Genomic DNA, 22286 nt, shown 5'->3' with positions numbered 1-22286 from the left:
GAAACTGCACAGACGAGACGCAACACTTGATATGTGTGGCGGACCAACAAGGTGCAAGTGAGTGTGAAGCACGGCCTTGTAAAGGTGATTTGCTGCGGGTCCAGTTTCAATCTGCTCTCTCTCTCCTGGGGAGGGGGGGACTGAATGGAGACGGGCATTGTCCATTTTATTAACCCCTTAATTTCCCCTGAAAGGCCGGAGTATGCTAATGAGCGTGGTAGCAGATGAGTGGATTAAACAGCGTGTGTTGTTTCACTTCAGTCGATTCCTCCAGCATGACCCTGCAGGAGTCCCAAATTAGCGATAGGGAGGGGTTAACAGGTCGTCCCCTGGCAAAACAACTGAACGGTAACGTGTTTGCCATGTGAGAGATGGAGAGGAACACAATGTTCTCCGACACTAAAGCAGAAACAAGCCCTGGCTTCTCGTCTGCAGCTTGGCACACCGAGCTGTTCTTCGAAACTCCAGTAATTCAAACCAAACCCTGTCTCCTCTCTTTACGCAGACGGGGGGTGGGGGGCGGGGGACATGTCCTTTTGTTGATGTCCTGTGAATTTCCACAGCTCCCCTGCTCCTCCAGCTGTCTGGACACCGGCGGGTGAACAGCGGCCTCTGGTGGCCACTGCGGGGAAGCGCCCGCTCCTTAAAATAGCGGTGAAAATTCCTCGGTATGTTTGGAGCTGAAATGAATTACTGGGTTTCATAATGGCTGTAAGCGATCTGCCCTCACTCAGGTCTGATTTCACAGAGATGTGAGGCAGATAGTTGTCCTAATGTAATAACTGCGGCCTTCATCTTTTAACATTTATTAATCAGTTTTTGTTTCTGACCAGTGTCAGTTACAGTTAATGTCCAGTTCATGTTTTGATTTCAGGGTCCTGCCTGTTAATAATGTTTGTTGTGTTTTTCTGTTAATTTCATCCCTTTAGCCCTGCATGTATTAATGTTGAATATTGTTTAAATCATTTCAATTCTGTCTAATTGATATTTTAATTTCTGCTGTATTTATTCTATGTAGAGCAATGCTGTGAAATGACTTCCTCTGGGATTGACAGGGCATTTCTATTCTATTCTATTCTATTCTATTCTATTCTATTCTTATGGGTTGTACCCTTATTTTACTGTTCTATTTCATTCTACTCTGTTTTGTTTAATCTTTTTTTTTTCTTTGGTCTGTTCTAATCTGTTCAATACTATTCTATTCTAGTCTGATTTATTTCATTCTATTTTAATCTGATCTCTTTTATTCTATTTTGTCCTATTTTATTGTATTCCATTCCATGCTGTTCTTATCTGTTTCATGCTGTTCCACTGCATTCTGTTCCACTCGAATAAACAATGTAGTCATAATGATCCCTCTGTGAACTCTGTTATGTTTCAATACTTGTAAATGTACATGTGGGTTAGTTTAAACATCTATGTCTTTATTTCTGTCTGTTGTACCAAGTATGAATGATGTGTATATGACCAATAAATAATAATAATAAAAAAAACATCTTAAATGTGGCTGCCATGCATTCATGGAGATTTCAAATCTTCAATACAGTGAAAATATTATTTAAATCACAATAAATTACATTGAAAGCCTTTTTAAAAAGACTGACGGGGAGATACATAGGCAGATGTGGTAGAAAAATTAAATGTAAAATGATTTTAAAAAAGTAGGCTGATGTAACCTGCCATGTTAAATTGTGTTTTCACATGTGCCTAGTCATTTACATAAAATAAGATCATTCTTCTTCTTCTACTTCTTCTTCTTCTTCTTCTTCTTCTTCTTCTTCTTCTTCTTCTTCTTCTTCTTCTTCTTCTTATTACTTAATCATTATCGTTGGTATTGTTATTGGCTGTTATTTGTGTTATTTGGGCTTTCTTCTTGAAAGAAATTTATTCTCAAGCATATATCATTGCTCACCATTCACCAACACGGTGGAAAATATCAATATAATCTCTTCACTTACTCAGCCTGTGCTGTCCAGTTTACCCTGAGCTCAACAAACAAACAACGCCCGCAAATAAGCTGGCAGGAATATTTTAAGGTCAGGCATCTGTTTCCCTTCATTTTAATGGGAATTTGAGGTGTCGAGTCTCTGATACTCGCAGTGTAAATTAGTCCAGGGCCTATATGCTCCTTGCTGGTAAGCTAAGTCCGGTGAAGGTAAGCTGAGCCCTGCTGTGAAGATATCGCTGCTGCTGCTGACTTGCAGGATAGATGCTGACCCAGAGAAGGCTGCTGCCAAAACTCCGCCTGTTAACGCCGCTGAACATCTCCAGCAGAATTCTCGCGGACCCAGTTCATCTCTGAGGCATCTCCTGGACTTGATCTGCTCGGGAGGAAACCACAGCGGTAAGCCAGCCCAAGAAAATAATGTGTGAAATCCTGAATGGAGCTTTTTATGTGTCTGGAAGGATTGACAAAAAACCTTGAGGGGCATATGCTGAAGGAGATTCAGGAGTCATGTAGAGAAACTATAGAACGCAACGGGCTACGCTTAGGTAGATGCATGCAACAGCAAGGAAGTGGCAGGAAGGTGTGTGTGTGGATGTGTGTGTGCAGCAGGCAGTTTTGTGTTAAAGAACAGAAAAGACGTTTCTTTTGTGGTATAATCATTTCATTTCTCTTTCAGAGCGGCTTTGTCAGAAAAGCCCCGAGCGGCTTCAAACACATGCAGATGATTCCATTACTGAAGTGATAATGGCCGAACAAATGTCTCAGCACATATCCAGCCGGACAGCTGCCGAAAAACCAAGCAAAAGAAAGCACCAAGGAAAATCTAGCGCCTCTCTGTCCCGGCCAGACGGACAGATCATAAATAACACTAATAACGTGCAGACGGACTCTATGCTGGGTGGCATTTGTTTGGGGACCGACACACTGGCAGAGAGCAGCGACTCCGGAGTTCTTTACCTCAACCCCCAAACGCCAAACTGGTCTCTGGTGGAGAAGTTTGCCGAGCTCTCACCTGGAGACCAGACGGAGACAAGTGTCGGCCGGGACCACGGCACAGAGGCGGCGCATCGCGCCGACGACCACACCGAGACCAATAAAACAACAGAAACTAACGGAGCGCTCTCGGACGAGGTGCAAAGTAAGCAAGAGAGCTGCCTGAAACCCTTCAGGAGCCAGAGCGGCGTCCCAGCCAAACAGAGCGCATTCAGACTGAAAGAGCTAAATGGTGACAAATACCCCCCGAGCAGAGGGGGCAACAAGACCAGAAAGAAGACCCTGAACAGCTCCGTGGTGAAGAAGCTCCTCAAAAACTGCGAAGATGACAAGATCCCTCGACTCTTGGTGGCGATGAAAAGACGCGGCGAGGTGGACACGGAGGACCGTCCCTTCAAGTGTCCCCACTGCCGCTGGGCCTTCAAGAAGCTGTGCAACCTGCAGAGTCACTTGCAGACGCACACCGGCCTCAAGCCCCACGTGTGCGACATCTGCGGGAAAGCTTACTCGCACCAGGGCACGCTGCAGCAGCACAAGCGCCTCCACACCGGAGAGCGCCCGTACCACTGCCCCTTCTGCGACAAGACCTATATCTGGTCCTCGGATTACCGCAAGCACATCCGCACTCACACGGGGGAGAAGCCCTACATCTGTGACACTTGTGGCAAGGATTTCATCCGCTCCTCCGACCTCCGCAAGCACGAGCGCAACATGCACACCAACGACAAGCCCTTCCCGTGCACGCACTGCGGCAAGACCTTCAACAAGCCCCTTTCCCTGAAGCGCCACGAGAGGAAGCACCTGGGCGAACGGCCCTTCTCCTGCCCCGACTGTGGGAAGGCGTTCACGCTGGCGAGTCGCATGGCGGAGCACCAGAAAATCCACAAGGGAGTGCGTCCGTACACCTGCTCCGTGTGCTCCAAGTGCTTCACAAAGTCCTCCAACCTGGCCGAGCACGAGGCCATCCACAGCGGCGTGCGGCCTCACAAGTGCGCGGAGTGCGGCGTGGCCTTCGCCATGGCTTCCCGCCTGGTCCGTCACCAGTTCATCCACAACAAGGAGAAGCCTCACAGCTGCCCCGGCTGCAGCAAGAACTTCAGCCACCCGGCCAAACTGAAGCTGCACCAGGAGCACAACTGTGCGGGGAGGATCTTTGTCTGCGTGGAGTGCGACAAGTCGTTCGTGTGCGCCTCCAAGCTCGCGGAGCATGTGCTGAACCACAAGGACAACAGTATCTGAGAGGCTCTGAAGAATGTCGCTGCTCGGGCCGCCTGCAGCCGAGTCCGGTTCTCAAACGGTCACTGGCAGAGATTTCCTCCCACACACACATGCAACCTCAGAACTGAGACAGGGCACCAGTTTATACCAGTAAACGTTTGCATTTATACTAATTCTGCTTTGTGAGAGTTGTAAACCCCCCATCGCCATCCAGTTCCCACCTTCCCCCCTCCGAGTTCCCCTCCTCCCCCCGCGGTGCTGGGTTCCCAGGAGAATGCCGTGAGATAAAAATGACCACGAGCCCAGCATTGACACTGGAGCTGACAGTTTAATGGTGCGATATGAAACTAGTTATAAGAGCCTCAGACCCTGTTAAAAGGAGCTATAATAATGCAATTAATACCATGCACAACACTGCGTCCTTTAATTAAGGAAATGCCTTCCGTGATAAGGAATCCCCACTAAAAATTGTTGGGCCTGTGTGTGTCCTAGTCCTGGTGAATCTTTTGGCCGTGGTGGGACCTGCTGACTTGCTTAAACTCTGGTATCTGTGTCTGAAGTTTATTAGCTCATATTTATTCTGGACCTGAAAAGGATCACATTATGCTATCTACTGGGATTCATGTATTTACCATGGAGCTACATGAGAGCCACAAATGTTCAGCTATCTTGTGCGTTCCTCTAAGGGACCTCTCGTTTCGTCCGCGGTCTTAAGGACATTATATCTGCTCAAAGTGTTCGTCATGAATCCCTCTCAGTTTCCAGGAGGCGTCTCTTCGCAACAACATCGAGAAACTGTGGACGTTTGGCATTACTTGACCAAAAATCAGGCACTCTCTTCTTCTTCTTTTTCTTCTTCTTTTTTACATGTAATCAACATGATTTTGACAGTGCAGTTTGAAAGTGGGGCATTTTTATTTATTTGGATGCAGCTTTGATGACTGTCTCTTTCTTTAGCTGATCAGCCATAATATTAGGACCATTAATATAGATCGCTGGTTGTTTTCAGTTCATCGTGAAACAGTTGCAGTTTCAGGACAGTCATGGAGAAACAGAGAGGACAGAGACAGAGCAAGAAAAAAAAAGTTTTCATGTGGCTGCAAGCTAATCGTTAAACTGCAGACTTGATGGGAGCAGGAATAACGAACCAGGAACTTCCAGTTCCACGGTCCGAGATCCTGCAGGAAGGTGCAGAGACGGAGGGGAGAGAGTGACGTGAGAAGACCGGGGACGCTCGGTGTCGTAGGATGCACTGATAGCAACACCAGTGTCGGGTTCAATACTACACGGAGGACTTATACTTGGAAAAGTCGCCTGATGCAACCGTGAGGATACTACTTGAGTACTAGCGATGTTTATAGGTTTGTAAAGGAGACTGTTAGCTCAAATATCAAGAGGAGGGGAAAGACAGTTTTTACAACAGCTTAGTTAACCCGAGGCTCTGTGAAGGTGGTTCAGATACCTTCACGTACCATTTGCATATGGAGTATGATTTAATGAGTACTTGTATGGGTACCCGGAGGTTAGCGCTAAGTGGTGTCGGTGCATCCCTGGTCTGTATGATCAATAAAAAGCAGGCGGGATGAGGTCGGCAGCAAGAATACGTTTTCTCGTCAGAGCTGACGTGTCAGAAAAATGTCCAAGCGTGAGGGTTTGAGTTAGACAAGGACCAAATACCGATGGCGAAACGGCGGCACTGGAGGACCTCTGCAGCTCTCGTGTGGCGTTCGTGACACATTCGTGTGAAAAGTGGTCCAAACAAGGAAAAGCAGTGAGTGGATATGACGGGGTCGAGTAAGGTCAAGCTCGCCAGCGTTGTGTGAGGAGTGACGGCCTGAGTGGTCAAACTGCTGCTCATGTTGGTATTGATAGAATTATAGCACAGTCTGCAAAATACGGGGGACCTGAACGTAATTAGACACAGTGTTATGGCTGAGTGGTGTAAACTACATCTTATTCAGTGTGCATGCTGCTGCCTGCTTCGGTTCCGACGCAAGTTTGTATGTATTGACGAAGAAATCAGCGCTGTAAACAAGCAGTGTGAGTAATCTCATGTGAATGTGACTCAGAATAAAGCTTTCCCACCACTTTCTGTCGAGACAAATTCTTAAAAATACCAGATGTCAGACACCGAACGCTCAGTTTCAGCCCCTCATGTCGACCATAAATCCATCCTTTTGTGAATGTGTTTATGCTTCGACATGTCACTGGCAGGCAGTAAGCTGCGTTGCTGCTCGTGTGTGTTTTCGCTCACACATTTGGCTCCTGCAGAGTAATCGTAAAAGGAGACGGCACCTGCCGCGTTGCCGCTAACGCCACACTGAGAGGCGACCGCTTGCAATGGTGGCTATTTCAGGGCCCAAAAACTATGTGACGATTATTTATTTAAATTCCACACCCATTTTGTCCGTAGTATTACAAAAGAAAACTACGTAAGAGACACAAGACACAGCTTTAACCATTTCTTAACACTTTATTTGAAAGTCAAAAAGCACAGATAAAGTGGTACTCAATACATTTCATGTGCCGGTTTAAAAAAAAAAACCTGCAATATTATTTTAAGCACGAAGCCATGTGACCATCTCCATTACACTCGGACATGTTTATAAGGTGACAGAGCCGTAAAAGATAGTTCTAAAGAGTTTACATTACAGTGATTCACATAATACATATATTCCTGTGAGAAGTCGTGAGGAAAGAGCAAATTTTATTTACTAGTGCTACTAATAAAACTCTCGGATGGAGGTGCGACCTGGTGGATGTTTCCCCTCTCCGCACGTGGATTCATGAGAACGAGCACAGCTCCGGTCCAGTTCTCGTGGACATGTAATTAATTAAAGTTCAACATTTATCGTTGGATTTTCAATAACTGATTGCAAAAATTCAACATGGAATATTTTACATTACTTGTTATTTTCCCTCAATAAAATCCCACAATAATTGTAATATACTTAATTTAATACTTCAACCTTGATTTTATTGGATGTCACTGGCCAAAAATAGCATTTTTATAAACTTTAATTAGTGATTTAAGTGCTAAAATTCAGTGATATTTTCCAGTAAAGAGTTAAAAGATTTAAAACGAAAACTCAGTGCTGGAAGGTCTTCAGATAGAATTGGAATAAACATAGATATTTGTACATAATGGAGATTATTACATTAACTTAGGAGCAAATTAGTTCATTAATTTCAGTGAAACAGAAAGGCTTGTTTTTTTTTTTTAAATCAAATAGTGGATGCTGTATTCCCCAGGTTAAAGATGTGAGGAACCATGAAGCTTGTTAATCGAGGATTATCTGCGATGAGCAGACGGCACGAGTGACCTGAACAGCTGCAGACCACAACACCGACAGGACACACACGTTTTAGAAAGGTAACATGCCCCAGTGTCAAACCGGAGGATAAAAAAAATCTCTGTGCTAAACTAACGTCCATCAGTACTGAACTTATCACTGGTCTGATCGTTAATGCGTGAAAATGAGTGAGATCCAGGTTCGACCCCCACATCGGATGGATTTTGCATGTTCTCCCTGAGACTGTGGTGGCTTTCTCCACATCCTCCAACTTCGTTCCACAATCCAAAGGCCTGGTCAGGTTTAAACAGAACGTGGGTGAGAGCTTGAGATTGTGCCTGTATGTGCTGGATGTAATGAGCTGCCTCGGTACTGACAGGACGGCTCCACGTCTCAATGATGCACATCCAGACCGATGATGGATGTTGTGCTGCTCAAGACGTTTGTCAGAGAACACGCCGTTGGCCCCTGATTCATGATTTTCCTTTCGCTCTCTACAAACCGAGCTCCCTCACACACTCTCATGTCTCGCCGGGAGAACACACACTTCTGCTTACTGGAGGTTCTCGGAGTTTCTAAAAGTAGAATGGGAGGCAGACTTCAGCTACCAGGCTCACGGTCTCAGCGAGGGAGGCCGACGCACTCTGGATCGGGATTAAAGCTTCGCCGTCTGATCAGACTCTCACTGAGCGCAGGCTCAGAGCACCATGGGGGGTTTTCTAGGGAAGCTGCTTTAGGTTTACACTGCTGGGAAGGTCTTGTGAATTTGTCAATTTCTGTGTTTGAAAAATCTGATGACGGCCGCTCATCACGTAGTTTAGGTCAGTTTAGCCTCTCCAGTCAGGGTCGAACCGGCCGCGGTGCTGCTGGCATTATTGGTTGAAGCGCCGGGGTCAGTGAGGCTATCCCCTTCCCTAAAATATGTCCTGCGTCCCCACGTCAGCTTTCAGGAAACACACCTCAGCTGTTTCAGCCACTGCAATTCGAGTCCATCCAGAGTATTTCTGTATCTGACAGACAGCGCGATGGCGGGGAAGGCCGCGCAGCGTTCGGGAAAAACAGAAATGTAGAGGTGTGCTAATGGCCGCGGTGTTCTGCCAAGCTCAGAGGAGGTGATCATTAGTCACTGCTGAAAGCCTCACTCATATCTGAGGAGAAGTGGAGACCCTGCAAGCAGCAGAAGACTCATTAATGCAAATCTACAAAAAGCACATTTAGAGTGAGTTTTCAGTACTCTGACCTCTTTTACCTGCAGTAAAGCTTCCGTGTCTGGGTTTCTACCCGAGCTGCAGGCCTGGGAAGACGACACAGATACTCACAGATGTCACATCACATTTGCATAGTCAGAAAATATCACAGGCGGCAGCCAAACCAACGCTATGCCTCAAATCTCAGCGCTGCGAAAATGCAGGCGGTACATCCTGCCTGTGCTGCGGCCAGAGCGTGAAACCGGACCGGCCGATCCAAAAACGTGTTAATGGCAGAAACACAGAGGGGGCGGAGCCCCTCCGGGGGGGTCGAGGAGGGAGGAAGTCAGCAGCGCCGGCAGAATATTCATTTTACGGCGGCACGGACCGAAAACAGCTGACGTAACTCACCCGCTTTCTTTGAAAAGGGGTTGATCCCGCCGGAAGAGGACGGCGGTGGAAACATGCTGGGAGGGCCTGCAGCAGCAGGTGGAGGAGGATTAGGAGGGAGGGCAGGCGTGGGCAAAGCGTCCTGAAAACACACACACACACACACAAATACATATTACTCAACAGACACAAGGCGCTAATGTATTAATAACCAGTGTTTGTTCTGCTCAATGAGGCCTCGCTTACATCTTTTCAAGTAAAAATGAGCTGTATTGTCAGTGGCTCCCAGCACCGTTGTCGTGCAAACACACCCCGAAAACGCAATGGAAGTTTAGCATTTTCACGTGAAAATGTTGTTAAACGGGAGGCTATGAATAAGAAGAGTGAAGTGAGCGACTGTCAGACTGTTTTACCGTCTGAGGCTCTGCGGACTCCTTTGGAACATCTCTGGCTTTGGACTTGAACCAGCCGCTGAACCATCCCGCCTTCGCGTTCTGCGTGGAACAGAGCCACAGATGAGACCTGGGCCTCTCGTCCTCGGACGTGTCCTCAGTGTGAACGCTCACCTGCTTCGGGGCGTCAGTGGTTTGGTTGGAATCCTCAAAACCCTGAGGAGAAACTATCTGCTGGCTGATGTCCACACCCAGCACCGGAGGACTCGTCTTTGAGGGCAAATACAGATCGTACAGATGGTTAAATATGTAATGTCTGTCCCATGGACGCTGGGACAGTGGGTGAGTCCGTTTTTCTAATATTTCACCCAGAATCCCAGAGTTACGTGATTATTTCGATCTTTATAGTTTTTTAATCAACAGACTTCGAAGCTCCTCACCGTCGCCGTCCCGGAGGACCCCTGGAGACCTGCGGGAGCGGCAGAAATCAGACGTGACTCGGGCGCCGGTCCCTGCAGTAAACAGCAGAACGGACGGACGCATGTCCTCAGGGTCTCACCCTCCGCTGCAGACGGCAGGTTGCTCTGAGGACAATGTGACTGAGCGCCTTGGACTTCAGCGCTGTCCGAGCTGTGATGACCGAGGTGCTGGCCGGCCGCCACGGCGGGGGCGGGGGGAGGGCAGACCCCCGGCGCTGGCACGCAGGGAGCCCTGGCAGGCGTCCTGGACGGAGACGGGGGGCGTGACCCGGTTCTGTCTGGACTGGGGTTCACGTGTGACGGAAACGAGTGAGGCGGACAGCTTCATACCAGTCCTGAGCTCCCGCCGAGTCCCACGGCGCCGCCGTCACTTCCTCCGTGTTTCCATCGCTGTGATATAAGAGGCTTTCTGGCTCCTTTGTGCTTTGGTAATAAAGGAAATCTGGTTCTGGACTCTGAACGTCAAATCTCTGTTCAATCAGATCGGACTCTGTGGAGAGAAGGAAATGCATTCTAATGTTTTTGCCTGGTGAGAACATAATCTTCTCCGACGGAACGGCTTCGCTTCACCATCTTCATGAGTCCAAACGCCGCTGACAGGACCAGGCGGGTGTGTCTCAGTGTACTCGTAGTTCCCCGTCTGAGGGAAATAAGACATCACAGCTCTGGTGGATTTCTGCACCACACACGTTTTTAAAAAGACTTCTGCTTTTCAGAATTCACTACAGAACCCTGTCGTACGTGCCTCATAGGAATCTCTGCCACACTCACAAAAAGGTCTGAGATAAAATAATGTCCAACAGAGCAGCTGTGAATTCATTTCCTGAGGCTCTTAAGCTGGATTTAAGAGAAAACACTTCCACATTTACAGACTGACGACAGATGTTTCTGTCAGGGTGTTTTATTGTTTAAATTTTTATGTTGAAAACACAGTATGAAAACAGTCCAGTTTTCATACTGTATTTCTCAAAACAGGAGATTTAATACTTTTCGTCCAGTAAGACTTGAAAAATAAACTGTTTTTCTATCTTGAGTTCCTAAGCCGGGCATTATTTGAGAGAGATCGTTTGAGGCTTTAATAAAGCATATTTGTGTGTCTTTGATCATATGTTGTATTTTGTTAAATAACTGAATTTCTTATCCATGCTCTGAGTTTCTTTGAATAAATTAAAAATCTAATTCATCTTTCAGTAAACTCGTGTCATTTAGATTTCTTGAGGCCAAGTTTCCTCTTGTCTGAAAAGCACAATTCACCCGGCACCAGTTCTATCAGGTGTTCTGTGACCTTTTTAATGTTCTTAAACCTGTTCTATTAGCCCGTTAATATAAACAGAATGAAAAAATGGCTATGGCAGTATTAAATGTTGCAGTAGTTTAGCCCAGCAGTGATCGCTGACCCTACAAACATGCATCACAAAATACAACAATTCAGGTGTACTGAAAAGATTTCCCAAAAAAACTGAGTGGGGAAAAAATGTTGTTAGTTCATCTTGAGAAGAAAAAAAAAAAACACAAAGTTTGCTGAATTGTGCATAATAAGTTGCCTTAAACATAGTTCATAACGATGGTCGTAGGAGCGAATTTCCCATGCAGGTGCTGGTGAGGAGGGGTTAAGACCCCGGAGGAGCTGAGTACCTGTAAACTGTGGTATCGAGCCCTCAGGTGTCTGAGCCAGCCCGGTTCCTGCACCGCTCCACCCGGACCCTCATTCAACTGCCCCTCCGAGCACATCAGCCTCTCCGAGAGCTGCAGAAACAAACAAACAAAACAAGAAGCAAACCACACATTCACGCAGTCCTCCTCTGACAGGTCTTCCCGGGCCGATGCCTCTTATGATCTACCTTGATGACCTCTCCGGTGAGCACGAGGAAGGGCTCCTGCTGCCTGAGGATGGCCAGCCCCACCACCTCACAGTAGTGGAAGGCCTGAGACGGCAGGCCGCAGTCCAGCAGCCGGCTGGCGTACAGGAATTTATACACCTGAGCACAGCCAGAAAACAAACTCTGCATGGGGCGGGCCGTACCAGCCGAAATCACTCGGTCTGCATGAGAAGCACCTGAAAGCTGGGGATGGAGGAAGACTTGTCCAGAAGAGTCTGGCAGTACTCGTACAGCTCGGTGCATTGGATCGAGGCGTTTGTGGCAAAGCGACCAAAGGATTGTCTAGAGGAGAGCACGGATGGTTAAAAGAAGAGCAGATAGAGGGCCTTCACAAGTCTGGACCACGTATCAGACGTTAAAAGGCAGGAAATATCTGACAAGAACGGGTACGGTTAATGGTTGTGACAATAAAAATGGTCCCCATGAGGATTCTGTCCTCCCAGTCAAATTCAAAATCAGTTTCAGACCATATAGTGAGTCACTGTCAGATGTTTTCATAAAAACTGAGGTTTACTTCTGTTCAGTTAGTTTTCCATTCACTTCTGGTGGGATATGTTGATTAATTAGGGGTGTTAAACGTACGGTCCGTGGGTCAAAAACGGCCCAACTGCAGCCTTTGAGAATCTTAAATTGGGTTAGGGTTAGAGATAGGCTAACCCTAACCCTAAAGAGAACATGAACCTTTGGTGGGGAAAGAAGCAAGTTTTTGTTGATTCACTTGTAGTGTTAAAGTTTCTGCCGTTTCTGTGAAAAACGTTGCTGCCTATATGTGACACTATTCTGAAACGAAAATGCATAAACGATGCATTTTCACTTCAGTCTCAAAATCGTCATTCCACATGTGAGCTGAGAGCATAACAGTTTTCACAGTTTAAACTTATTCTGCTAATGAATTAACATCTTCAGGTGTGTTTTATTCAACACAGCAATCATTCACGGGTTTTGCGCTGCACTGGAGTGGGAATCAGAGACCTGAACATCTTCTGGATGTGATTTCAGTGAAAAGGTGGAGCTCCTGCTCGCGGTGTGAACACGTTTGGACGGATTAAAAACAGAGCTGCTCACCTGTGGCTGCTTCCCAGAAGCACCAGCCTCTCTGCTTTGGAGGGAAACACCCCGAAGGGGGCGCCGGCCGCCGTGTAGCACACATGGGCGGCGTGGACCAGGCCTCTGGAGGCTGAGAGGAGAGGAGCAAACGCAGAGCGTCAGCTCCTGAGCTGGGCGTGGCAGCCTGTCGGCCGGGCGGTGCGGGCGTACCCAGCGTGTCTCCCATCGTGGTGACGGCCTTCTGCCGGACGGCGGGATCTCCTGCCTCGTTGGAGAGCATGACAGCCAGGTGGGGCTTCCAGTCGCCCCATTTTTCATTTCCACAGCACTGAGCACAGAACACCGCTGTTAAAAACACGCCTGCTCTCTAACAGGGTGTGCTGTGCGGCGTTTTACCGTGGCTACAGCGGGGACTCTCCCGGACAGGAGCTGGAAAAGCGTCTGAAGGGGGTCGCTGGCCGTCAGCTGGCCCGTAAACCTGTCAGCACAGCGTTTTGCGTCATTAAAACACTTAACCGGGACTTTTGGGCACAAGGGCAGCAGAGGTAACGGCAGTCCAACAGTTAATCGTCCAATTTGAGGAGGATTCCTGCCGCCCGCACTGCGCCGGCTCAAATTCTGCTCCTCTCAACAGTCGTTACGTGCAAATCGGCCTGGCTGTGCGTCAGTCGTCTTCGGGGACATTCCTCCACCGACGACCAGACACGTGTTGCCCAGCAACGCACAGCCAATCCAAAATAGACTGTAAAAGTTGGTTTGGGTTTCATGACGAACGGGCCACGGACACTACCAACATTCTCTCATAATAAACACTCGTTCAATAAAAGCGTTGATCTGGATGTGAAAGACCTCTGCGACTGGGCGGGAGAGATTAAAAGCCTTCGCTGAACCTATTACTAACAAATTATTTACACTCTGCCGGGCAGTGTTAATGGTGTACAGCATGTGTTGCCATACTGTCAGCAAATTATAAATAACTCCAAAGCCAAGGCCAACTCGTAAAGTCAAGATGAACATCGGCCTGCAGGGAAAACACATAGACGTGTCCAACGTATTCAACACACAAAGGTAAAAGGTTTCAGGCATTCTCCTTCAATAAACTCTGAGTGAGGAAAACTGAAGATACACGTCTCGCTGGATTTCTCCACTTCTGCAGATTAATGCTGATAAAAACTCAATTTACCTTGAATCAAAATGAGGAAACCAACTCGACTTGTACGGCTGTACTGATAACGCTCAGGGCTGGATCCTGGTCTCCAGGCAGCTGCCTCACCTGTTCAGCACCGTGGTGTACGACCTGTTGTCCATTTTGCTCGCCAGGAACAGAGCGTGACCCCACAGTCCGCCGGCCATGGCTTCCTCCAGGGCCTCCTGGGAAGCCAATCAGCGAGGAGAGTTAACAATCTGCGACGGTGACAAACGCTCATGTCTCGTCACGCTATGAGCACAAAGCCAAATATCTTGGGAAGCTGCACAATCTATAGCCTTCCATGTGTGGGAAAAGACTCAAGAACAACTGAGAAGAACTGAACTTCATGACTGTTATCTGAGAGGAGTAGAGAACTCTTCAGGTTCACACCGATTCAACATGTGGAGACCTCGATGCTGGACGACTGAAAACCCTTCAGCCATCAGACTGAAGACAACAGAAAGGCAGAAGTGTAGAGACCTTCTTCCTGCCGGCCAGCAGCAGGCGGGTGTAGCTCCGCAGGGCTTTCTCAGAGCCGTCCGAGCCGAAGCTGCTGGCGCTCCCCGTCAGCAGGTCGTCGCCTCTCCGAGGGGGGGCGTCGGCGGCGGCGTCCTCGTCAAAGTCGATGAGCGTGGGAGTGTTGGACTCCGGGCCGCCGTCTGGCCGGGAGCCCTGCATCAGCAGCTCCGCGATGTCTGACCCCACGATTTGCTGGAGCGTTGGAGGCGTGGGGAGAGCTGTGAGAAAACTGATCCCATGTTTATTCTCTCTGTTTGGACTTAGAGATTTCACTCACTCCATTCTGTCTGCACAGCAGTATCAGCAGGTTCCACAAGAGGGCAGCAGAGCTCCTGTCCAGCAGCTTCTCGTCCCGCAGGCAGGCTTCCGCCCTCTGCTGGGCAAACTCGATAGCATCCACCTTGTGCAGGTCCTCCCTTCAAACACAGAGGAACAGCAGGCCTTTAACATCGAGAGTCAACGCTTCCTTTCAGATCTGAGGAGGATCTAGATCCGACGGTGCTGAGGAGCAACGAGGAAGGGTCACCTGGCCAACGGTCCGGGGAAGTTCCTCATCTCATGTTGCTCCTGCGTCTCATTCAGAATGACCTGTGCAGAAAAAGAAAGGGATCAGAGTGACCTCCGTCAGCTTTACTGATGGAGAAAGGAAACACATTGTATTGATCAACATGAGGAAACCGGTTCCCTCTGTTCAACCCATTTCATACATAGCTCAACTGGTCACGCTAGCTGTGCTTCGGCTGTGGTAACCTGTCGGATTTAATCTGTGAGCATCCCGCTCCAACCTTCACCGTTGCAGATGAAGCACCTATCCGGATTATTTGGTTTTGCTCCTGAAAAGAAGCCTGCACAGTGGCATTCATAACAAAATGAAGACTTAAGTTGCTGCAGTTGTATAAATGCCCACGTACCAAGTATAAACAAAGTTTTAAACATGGCCGAACTCATTAATGTTGTCTCCATATTTATTGACTTTGGAAATGACATTTTTAAGTCAATATAAATGTGTTTTTATTTACCTATTGTATAGATAATTATATATATTTTTTACTTTTTTAAAAAGAAATCTTAAAAACACATTTTCATTTCTTGGCTTTTAACTCAGCCTGAGACTCTGCCCCTGTATTTACTGTTTTATTAATGTCTTTTATTGTTTTCCTTGTTGCTGTATTTTATCTTGCACTTTGCTTTTATGACTGTGTATAGCACTTTGTGAAAACAGCAGTTGTTTTTAAAGTGCTTTAGAAGTAAACTTCAGGTGAGACAAGTTTATTTTCATATTTAGATTTCATATTTATTTTCATTAGTTAGAAATTCAAAACATGGACAGTTGCACAGTAAGTATACAGCAACAGTGTTGTCTGGTTCTGCAGACAGTCTCCTGCTCTCAGTCTGGTTCTGCAGGTTTCTTCCTGTTTAAAACGAGCTTTTCCTTCCACAGTCCCTTCTGCTTGCTCATGTGAAATTGTAGTTTGTTCCCTGTTGACTGATTGTGCTGTATTTGGCGCTACGCACGTGAAACTTAACTGATCTGAACTGAACTGAATTGAACTGAAATGAATTGAATTTGGACCTCTGAAGGCAAACCGGGCCCGGGTGAACGAGTTCACCGTTTCAGGAGCATCCAGGAGCATGATATTGGGTGAAAACAGAATCCAGAAGAAAAAAAAGTGGACTTCGAGGCATCTGGGTATTCAAGGCATACCAGTGTTCGTGTTTCCAAACAAGGAGGAAACAACCAGATCTGATGAAGTTCAGCTACCTATAAACTTTGTCTCAGTTTATAGTGGAGGCGCAGTGATGTTTGGATCTTTAAAGAGCTGGAAAGACGTGTAGCATAAATGCCCACCAGCTCAGATCAAGTGAGAAGTTAGTGACTACCTTAAAGAAACTGCAGCTATCCACATGTACAGAGTAAATGTTTCAAATCAGATATTCGGGTGAGGAAACTTTCCTTCATAATTCAATGCACTCCAACCATAAAATGAAGCCTCTTCGAATTGCCTTCAGGCCCTGTTTACACAACAACGTTTCAGAAAAGTTCCTTTACACTTCCAGGATGTCAGTTCACATGGAAACTGCTGAAACACGGTAGGAAAATGTGTCGTTGGCATGTTTGAACACTAGTGGCTGCTGTTGGTTGTGTTTGTAAGCATTAAGGCAGAGGCTGTGTTGAAGTTTTTCAAGGCGAGGCGTTGTCCTTGCATGTCTTTTGGAGTATAAATGAGGCTTCATGGCATTTGAACAGTACTGGTATTGGTACTTAGTATCAACAAGTACACAAACATTTTACTCGTCCTTTATACAACAGTATAACACTGTTTTCCTAATATTGTCTTTAAAATGCTAGTCTTATAAACCTACATGTTCCTGATTTTCACCGCGCCACCGACTGCAGCTTCACTGTGAACCTACCTCCAGGCTGTGGATTTCCAGGCGGCTGGTGTTCTCCTGCATGGACAGGGCCGGGGAGACCCGGATCAGCTGGCCGGCGGGCCCAAAGCTGACCACGGCGTGAGGGATGGAGTACTTCAGCGGGGCTGACGCCCGATGCACCAGCTCTGAGGAGAGACGCGAAGCGTGAAAAAGACGGGACGGAACCCCTCGGGGAAGAGTGAGGACGGGCTTTACCGGCCTGCTCACCGGCGGGCTGCGGCTCGCTGTGTTCGGCGCCGTTCATGTACTGACTCAGCTCGCAGCTGCTGGAGGACAGGCCCGAGTTCTTGGAGCTCTCTAGCGTCCCCAGGTAAAAAGACGACACGTCCTCATTGTCTCTGGAGGGAGTGTCCTCATAGTAGTGCTGGGAGTTTTCTTTTCCTTGGTCATACCTGGGAGAAAATGCACTATTTTCTATTTGGGGAGAATTTTTCTCTTGTATCAATTAAAACCGCAACAAAGGAAACTTTGCAAGAAAATTGTTTGATTTTTAAATCCTGATGCTGCAGAAGTGAAGAATATTACATGTCAGGGCAGATGTTTTGTTGCCTACACATCTTCATTATTCCCATCGTCCTTAACTTATAAAATCAATCATTTCTAGTGATGCACCGACACCGATGCTACATGGAGCACTCGCACTCGTAAAAAATCGCCGATACAACACGGGAAGTACTACGTCACGTCATGCGTCAGCAACAGGTAGACGAGAGAGCACGAGCGGCGTCCGCGGTTTGGAGATGCTTCAATGTTAATGAGACAAAAGTGAGACAATATGTTCTGCTAAAATATCAAGAGGAGGAGAAAGATGGTTGGTTCAACACCAGAAACTTATCAGCAGACATTTGAAGCAGTGGAATTAGAATGATTTCACTTAAAGGAGGTTCGCGACAGCGCACAGCACTCACATATCTTTTGCTTATGGAGCATAAGTTAGGCTTGATGGTATTTAATAAATACTCGTATCGGTATTGGGTATCGGTCAGCAGCTAAAGGTTAAGCACTCGTTCTGGTCCTTTAAAAAAGTGGGATCGATGCATCACTCATCGTTTGCTACACAGTTGTTGCCAACCTTCCAAAGAAACCTCAGCAAATCCCATCCCAGTTTTGGTGGCGCTCACCTGTACTCCTCCGGGTGGACGCTCCTGGGAAGATCCAGCCTGGGTGCTCTCTCGTAGTACTGGTCTGCTCTCCAGGGGTCTTGTGGACCCCACTGGACGAGATCTTACCAAACAGAGGATGAAGTTATGTAACGATCCAGAGCTCAGAGGCTGAGTGTCGAAGTGAGTCACGGTGTGGTTCTGCACCTGGTCGGCCCCTGTAGTAGTCGTAATACCCATAGCTGTCCCGGTCCCGGTAGTCCCAGTTATTATGGGGTGCATAGTCGAGCCTGAAAGATGAAGAAGACTCCCTATGTATGCCTCATACATGTTCTAGATCAGCATCTGAGTGTTCAGAAAGTAACCACACACACCTGGACGGGGGTCTCTGGTAGTCCGGGCGCCCGTATCCAGAGGCATAAGGATAGGGTTCAGGTCTCAGGCCGGCCCTGTGGAAGGCTTCGGGGTGAGTCCAGTGCCTGTCAGCCTCCCTGGCTTTGGGCTGCGGGTAGCTGGGGTCGCTCTGCTGAGTCCTGGAGTAACCCTCCCTGTCCTGACCCCTGTGGGAGTGACGGCCCGGGTCAGACCAGGGCTGGCCACCTCTGTAGTCCATGATGAGCACCACCGGTCCACTGGGCAGCGAGACCTACACACACACACACACACACACACACACGCACAATGCAAAGCAGGACGAGGAAGACAGGGAGAATTCACCTGGAGAGCAGGACCCAGACCGAGCAGTGGATCCAGCTGTGTTTTGGTACTCACAGCTGGCAAAGCGCAACCAAAGTGCATCCATCTACTGCCACATCATTCCTCCGGAGAGTCACAGCGCCGGCTGATAACGGCTCACAGCCAGCATGATAACAAGAGGGCAAAGTTCACTGAATATAATATTCTGACCTAAATACTGACCCAAAACACCGCAAAAGGAAAAACCTCCTCCGAGACACAGAGGGGCGAGTCCAGCTGTGCACACCTCTGCTCTCCTTCTCTTCTTCCAGCAGTGATCCTGTCACTGAGCTGGAGTCAAACAGGAGCACGCCTTCACCAGCCTGACAGCTGGAAAAGAGGAAATCACGTCCAGCCTCTGCCAAGTACGCAGAAAAACCAAAAAGACCAAGCTGGTCTCTGTCAGCTGCACATCCTGAACAAAGTCCTCAGCTGGCGGGAGTCCGCAGGTGGATAACAGCAGAATTTGGAGGACTTGAGTCCTGCCACGTTGCCGGTAGAGGGGATGCAGATGACGTTCCTGCCGGTGTTACTGATCCTGACCAGCAGGGGGAGATAAAGCACAACCGGCGAGATCCTGCAAGTCTGCAGCCAGACCCTTCTCAGATCCTGAGCTGCCATACGTCTACTACACAACACTGCTCCACGTGCACTCCAGGCCTGACGGTCACGTTTTAAAATGATCACCATGATCACCGAGTCTCTAGAATCCTCTCATCTTCACGTCCTTCATTAAGGCCTTGCGGAAGTGTATGTTGTGAGTGGAAAGAGACGAGTTGAAGAATTTCAAAATGATACGAAAGTACTATAAAAATACATCTGGAGTCTTTTATTATGGCAATTTTTTAATTGAAGCATATTGTATGGCAGAAGCGGGATCTAAAGCTGCTGTGTGTGTGTTTGTGTGTGTTTGTGTGTGTGTGTGTGTGCGTGCGTGCGTGCGTGCGTGCGTGTGCATGATATTTATATGCATTATTTGGTGAAATCGTGGTGATTGTGTTGAAAGTTTAATGCAGAGGGTCTCAGTTGTGCAATATGTTAGTTTATCTATTAACGGTGAGGTTGGGGCCCAGGTTACAGGATTACTTTTTTGTTTTAAATATGTATATGGACATGAGTGAAGCAGACGATAGAAAAACAGGCCTGTGAGATTCAGCGGTTTGAATCCCACGTTGACCTCTGCTGGTGGTCCCTCGGCACCCTCCACTCATCGTGAGCGTGGCTATGGTTCATTATCAAAATGGGCTAATTTGGTAAAAGTTGATATATATATATATATATATATATATATATATATATATATATATATATATATATATATATATATATATATATATATATATATATATATATATCACATAATTAGGCTTTTTTTAACAGAGGCGTTGTATTAAGTTGGTCTACATGATAATTCATGTTGAAAGAAAATATAACAAGGTGAAAAAGGAAATTCTTTCTCTGTGTGACACTGAAACTTTAACAACTGCTTAAATTTCAACTTTTGGACGGATTGTTTCTGACTGATGAATGCTTTACATTATGAGCTAACAACTGCTTTGAACTGCAAAACAACACAATTTAGAATATGCAGTTTAAAGAGTGATTAATCGTGATTAACTATGGAAATAATGTGATTAGTCGTGATCTTTATGACTTTAATGGGGTTGAGAAGGAAGGCTGAACCTGCAGGTGTGGAGTCAGGTGTGGCTGTCTGCACTATGCTTAAAGGGATTTTCTCTGGGATTAATAAACTAATTCTACTGTATCCTGTTCTGCTGCAGCAGCAGGGGGTCAGTGCGGCCGGTGGCCACGGGGTGGCGCTGTGCCCAGCAGCAAGAGGGGGGGGGGCGAGCCCCCGCCGTGGGCGGGCCGTATGCAGATGAGTTCCGTGGAAAGGAGGTTTTACTAGTGGGAACCGGCGGGCGGAGGACACACGCGCGCCGACAGGCTGAGCTGCAGGGACTCCGCTCTGGATATTATCGGACTCGGGATCCCTCCGATGTGCAATATGACTTTTGAAGAAACCACCGGGGATAACTCGACTGAGAGGTGAGCTCCGCGCGAACTGCCCCGTCTGGAGAGGCAGAAGTGGGCCAGAGGTGACCCCCAGCCTGCACCCCGCGGTGCAGACCGGGGGTCACCTCGGAGGGCTTTCCTGCCTGGATCCGCGCTCCTCCGCGTGCAGCCTCGCGTTATGGGACACGTGCATTGCAGGGAGAGGGAGCTGAGGCAGATTTTCAGTGGTCATGTGTGTTTTGCCCCCCAGGATGGACTCTGTGACTCAAGCTTTGGAAGAGGTGCTGAGTGCTGCCTTGCCTCAGGGTTGCATCACTGTGGGAGTCTACGAGGCTGCAAAGTCCCTCAATGCGTAAGTTTATTTTGAAAAAGAAAAAGACCACCAGTGCAAATGATGACTGAACCCCAGCCTGGAGAGATGTGTGCCCCCCCTGCCCCATCTGATGTGCCCCTGCCCTCTTCCTCCTGCTCAGGGATCCAGACAATGTGGTGTTGTGTCTGCTGGCGGCGGAGGAGCACGAGGAGGATGTGGCGCTGCAGATCCACTTCACCTTGATCCAGGCCTTCTGCTGCGAGAACGACATCAACATCCTGCGCGTCAGCAACACGCGGCGTCTGGCCCAGATCCTGGGCGGGGTGAAGCCCGGGGCCGAGCCCACGGACCTGCACTGCGTTCTGGTGACGGTGAGTCTTCTTAGTCATCCCGCCGTTCGCTCGCGACTCTGACGGGACGCTTCCCGGCAGACGGGCTGACTGCGTTCCTTCTTCCCTCCCTCCTCCAGAATCCCGGCTCGTCGCTGCTGAAGGACCCGGCTCTTGGCAAGCTGAACCGGTTCTGCAGAGACAGTCGCTGCCTGGACCAGTGGGTGCCGGTGGTGAACCTCCCCGACCGGTGACGGAGCCCGCCGGGATGCTCGTGCGTCGCGGGCGGTTTTGGCGGCAAAAAAGTGATTTGCACAGGGACTGTACTGATGTCGGTGTCGGACTCGTTTGGAAGCCTTTCCCACAGAGGGAGAGATTTGGAAACCATCAAGGAGAAAACAAGGAAAGGAAGGGAAGTGCCCTGACAGATTTACCAGGTCATAACGAACTCATGTTCGGAGGCGGAGGAAGAGGAGGAGGAGGAGGAAAAGGAGTGACTCAGCAGTCTGAGGATTTCCAGCGTGTGACTGCGTCCTGCTCTGCCTAGAAAGGAATCCTTTCAGGGGAAATTTGGATCATGTGACGGCACCGGCGGGGGCGGGTGGGAGGGAGGGCGAGGGGAAAACAGTGTCAGCTGAGAGCTGGACCTCCACCAGCTCCGGGGACTCGTCCGCCAACATTTGACCAAAATCTGAGCACATTTATTTAATATATTATTTAAGGAATCTAATGACTTCATGAAAGGGAAAAGAAAACTTTCAGTTTATGATTTTAAGGGCAACGCGATGTTCAGACTTGTCCAACAACTGATGTTTTTATGTA

The 22286-nt window shown here is 48.1% G+C and overlaps 2 protein-coding genes across 2 annotated transcripts; one reads left to right on the top strand and one right to left on the bottom strand.

The window, feature by feature from the left end:
• Positions 1-8138: 8138 nt before the first annotated feature.
• sec16b (SEC16 homolog B, endoplasmic reticulum export factor) lies at positions 8139-18684 on the bottom strand. The gene is made up of 23 exons (XM_030082577.1): positions 18440-18684; positions 18279-18361; positions 18093-18195; positions 17158-17363; positions 16951-17096; positions 15062-15123; positions 14813-14951; positions 14497-14727; positions 14101-14198; positions 13224-13305; positions 13038-13155; positions 12846-12957; positions 11957-12062; positions 11742-11879; positions 11536-11646; positions 10231-10370; positions 9981-10144; positions 9862-9890; positions 9596-9691; positions 9443-9523; positions 9051-9171; positions 8702-8746; positions 8139-8619 (listed from the first exon to the last, which is right to left on the bottom strand). The coding sequence occupies exons 1-22, from the start codon at positions 18682-18684 to the stop codon at positions 8730-8732; spliced, it is 2628 nt and encodes an 875-aa protein (XP_029938437.1). The 3' UTR covers positions 8139-8619; positions 8702-8729.
• Positions 18685-20738: 2054 nt separating this feature from the next.
• Positions 20739-22072, top strand: gadd45ab (growth arrest and DNA-damage-inducible, alpha, b). The gene is made up of 4 exons (XM_030083093.1): positions 20739-20855; positions 21073-21174; positions 21296-21506; positions 21605-22072. Exons 1-4 carry the CDS (start codon positions 20806-20808, stop codon positions 21716-21718), a joined length of 477 nt encoding a protein of 158 aa, XP_029938953.1. The 5' UTR covers positions 20739-20805; the 3' UTR covers positions 21719-22072.
• Positions 22073-22286: the final 214 nt, after the last annotated feature.

The sequence above is a fragment of the Salarias fasciatus genome, chromosome 23 (genome assembly GCF_902148845.1).
Source record: "Salarias fasciatus chromosome 23, fSalaFa1.1, whole genome shotgun sequence".
Classification (NCBI taxonomy): domain Eukaryota; kingdom Metazoa; phylum Chordata; class Actinopteri; order Blenniiformes; family Blenniidae; genus Salarias; species Salarias fasciatus.
Note: the sequence above shows the minus strand (reverse complement) of the source record. Positions and strands in the feature narration are given on the sequence as shown.

Excerpts from the sequence above, each read along its gene's own strand:
- sec16b (XM_030082577.1), bottom strand. The coding sequence starts at position 18,684 with ATGGACTACAGAGGTGGCCAGCCCTGGTCTGACCCGGGCCGTCACTCC. Across the intron at positions 17,097-17,157 it reads TGAGCAGGCCGGTAAAGCCC|AGCTGGTGCATCGGGCGTCA; the intron begins GTCCTCACTCTT and ends GTCTCTCCTCAG. Across the intron at positions 12,063-12,845 it reads CTTCTGGGAAGCAGCCACAG|ACAATCCTTTGGTCGCTTTG; the intron begins GTGAGCAGCTCT and ends GCTCTCCTCTAG.
- gadd45ab (XM_030083093.1), top strand. The coding sequence starts at position 20,806 with ATGTGCAATATGACTTTTGAAGAAACCACCGGGGATAACTCGACTGAG. Across the intron at positions 20,856-21,072 it reads GGGGATAACTCGACTGAGAG|GATGGACTCTGTGACTCAAG; the intron begins GTGAGCTCCGCG and ends TTTGCCCCCCAG. Across the intron at positions 21,175-21,295 it reads GCTGCAAAGTCCCTCAATGC|GGATCCAGACAATGTGGTGT; the intron begins GTAAGTTTATTT and ends CCTCCTGCTCAG.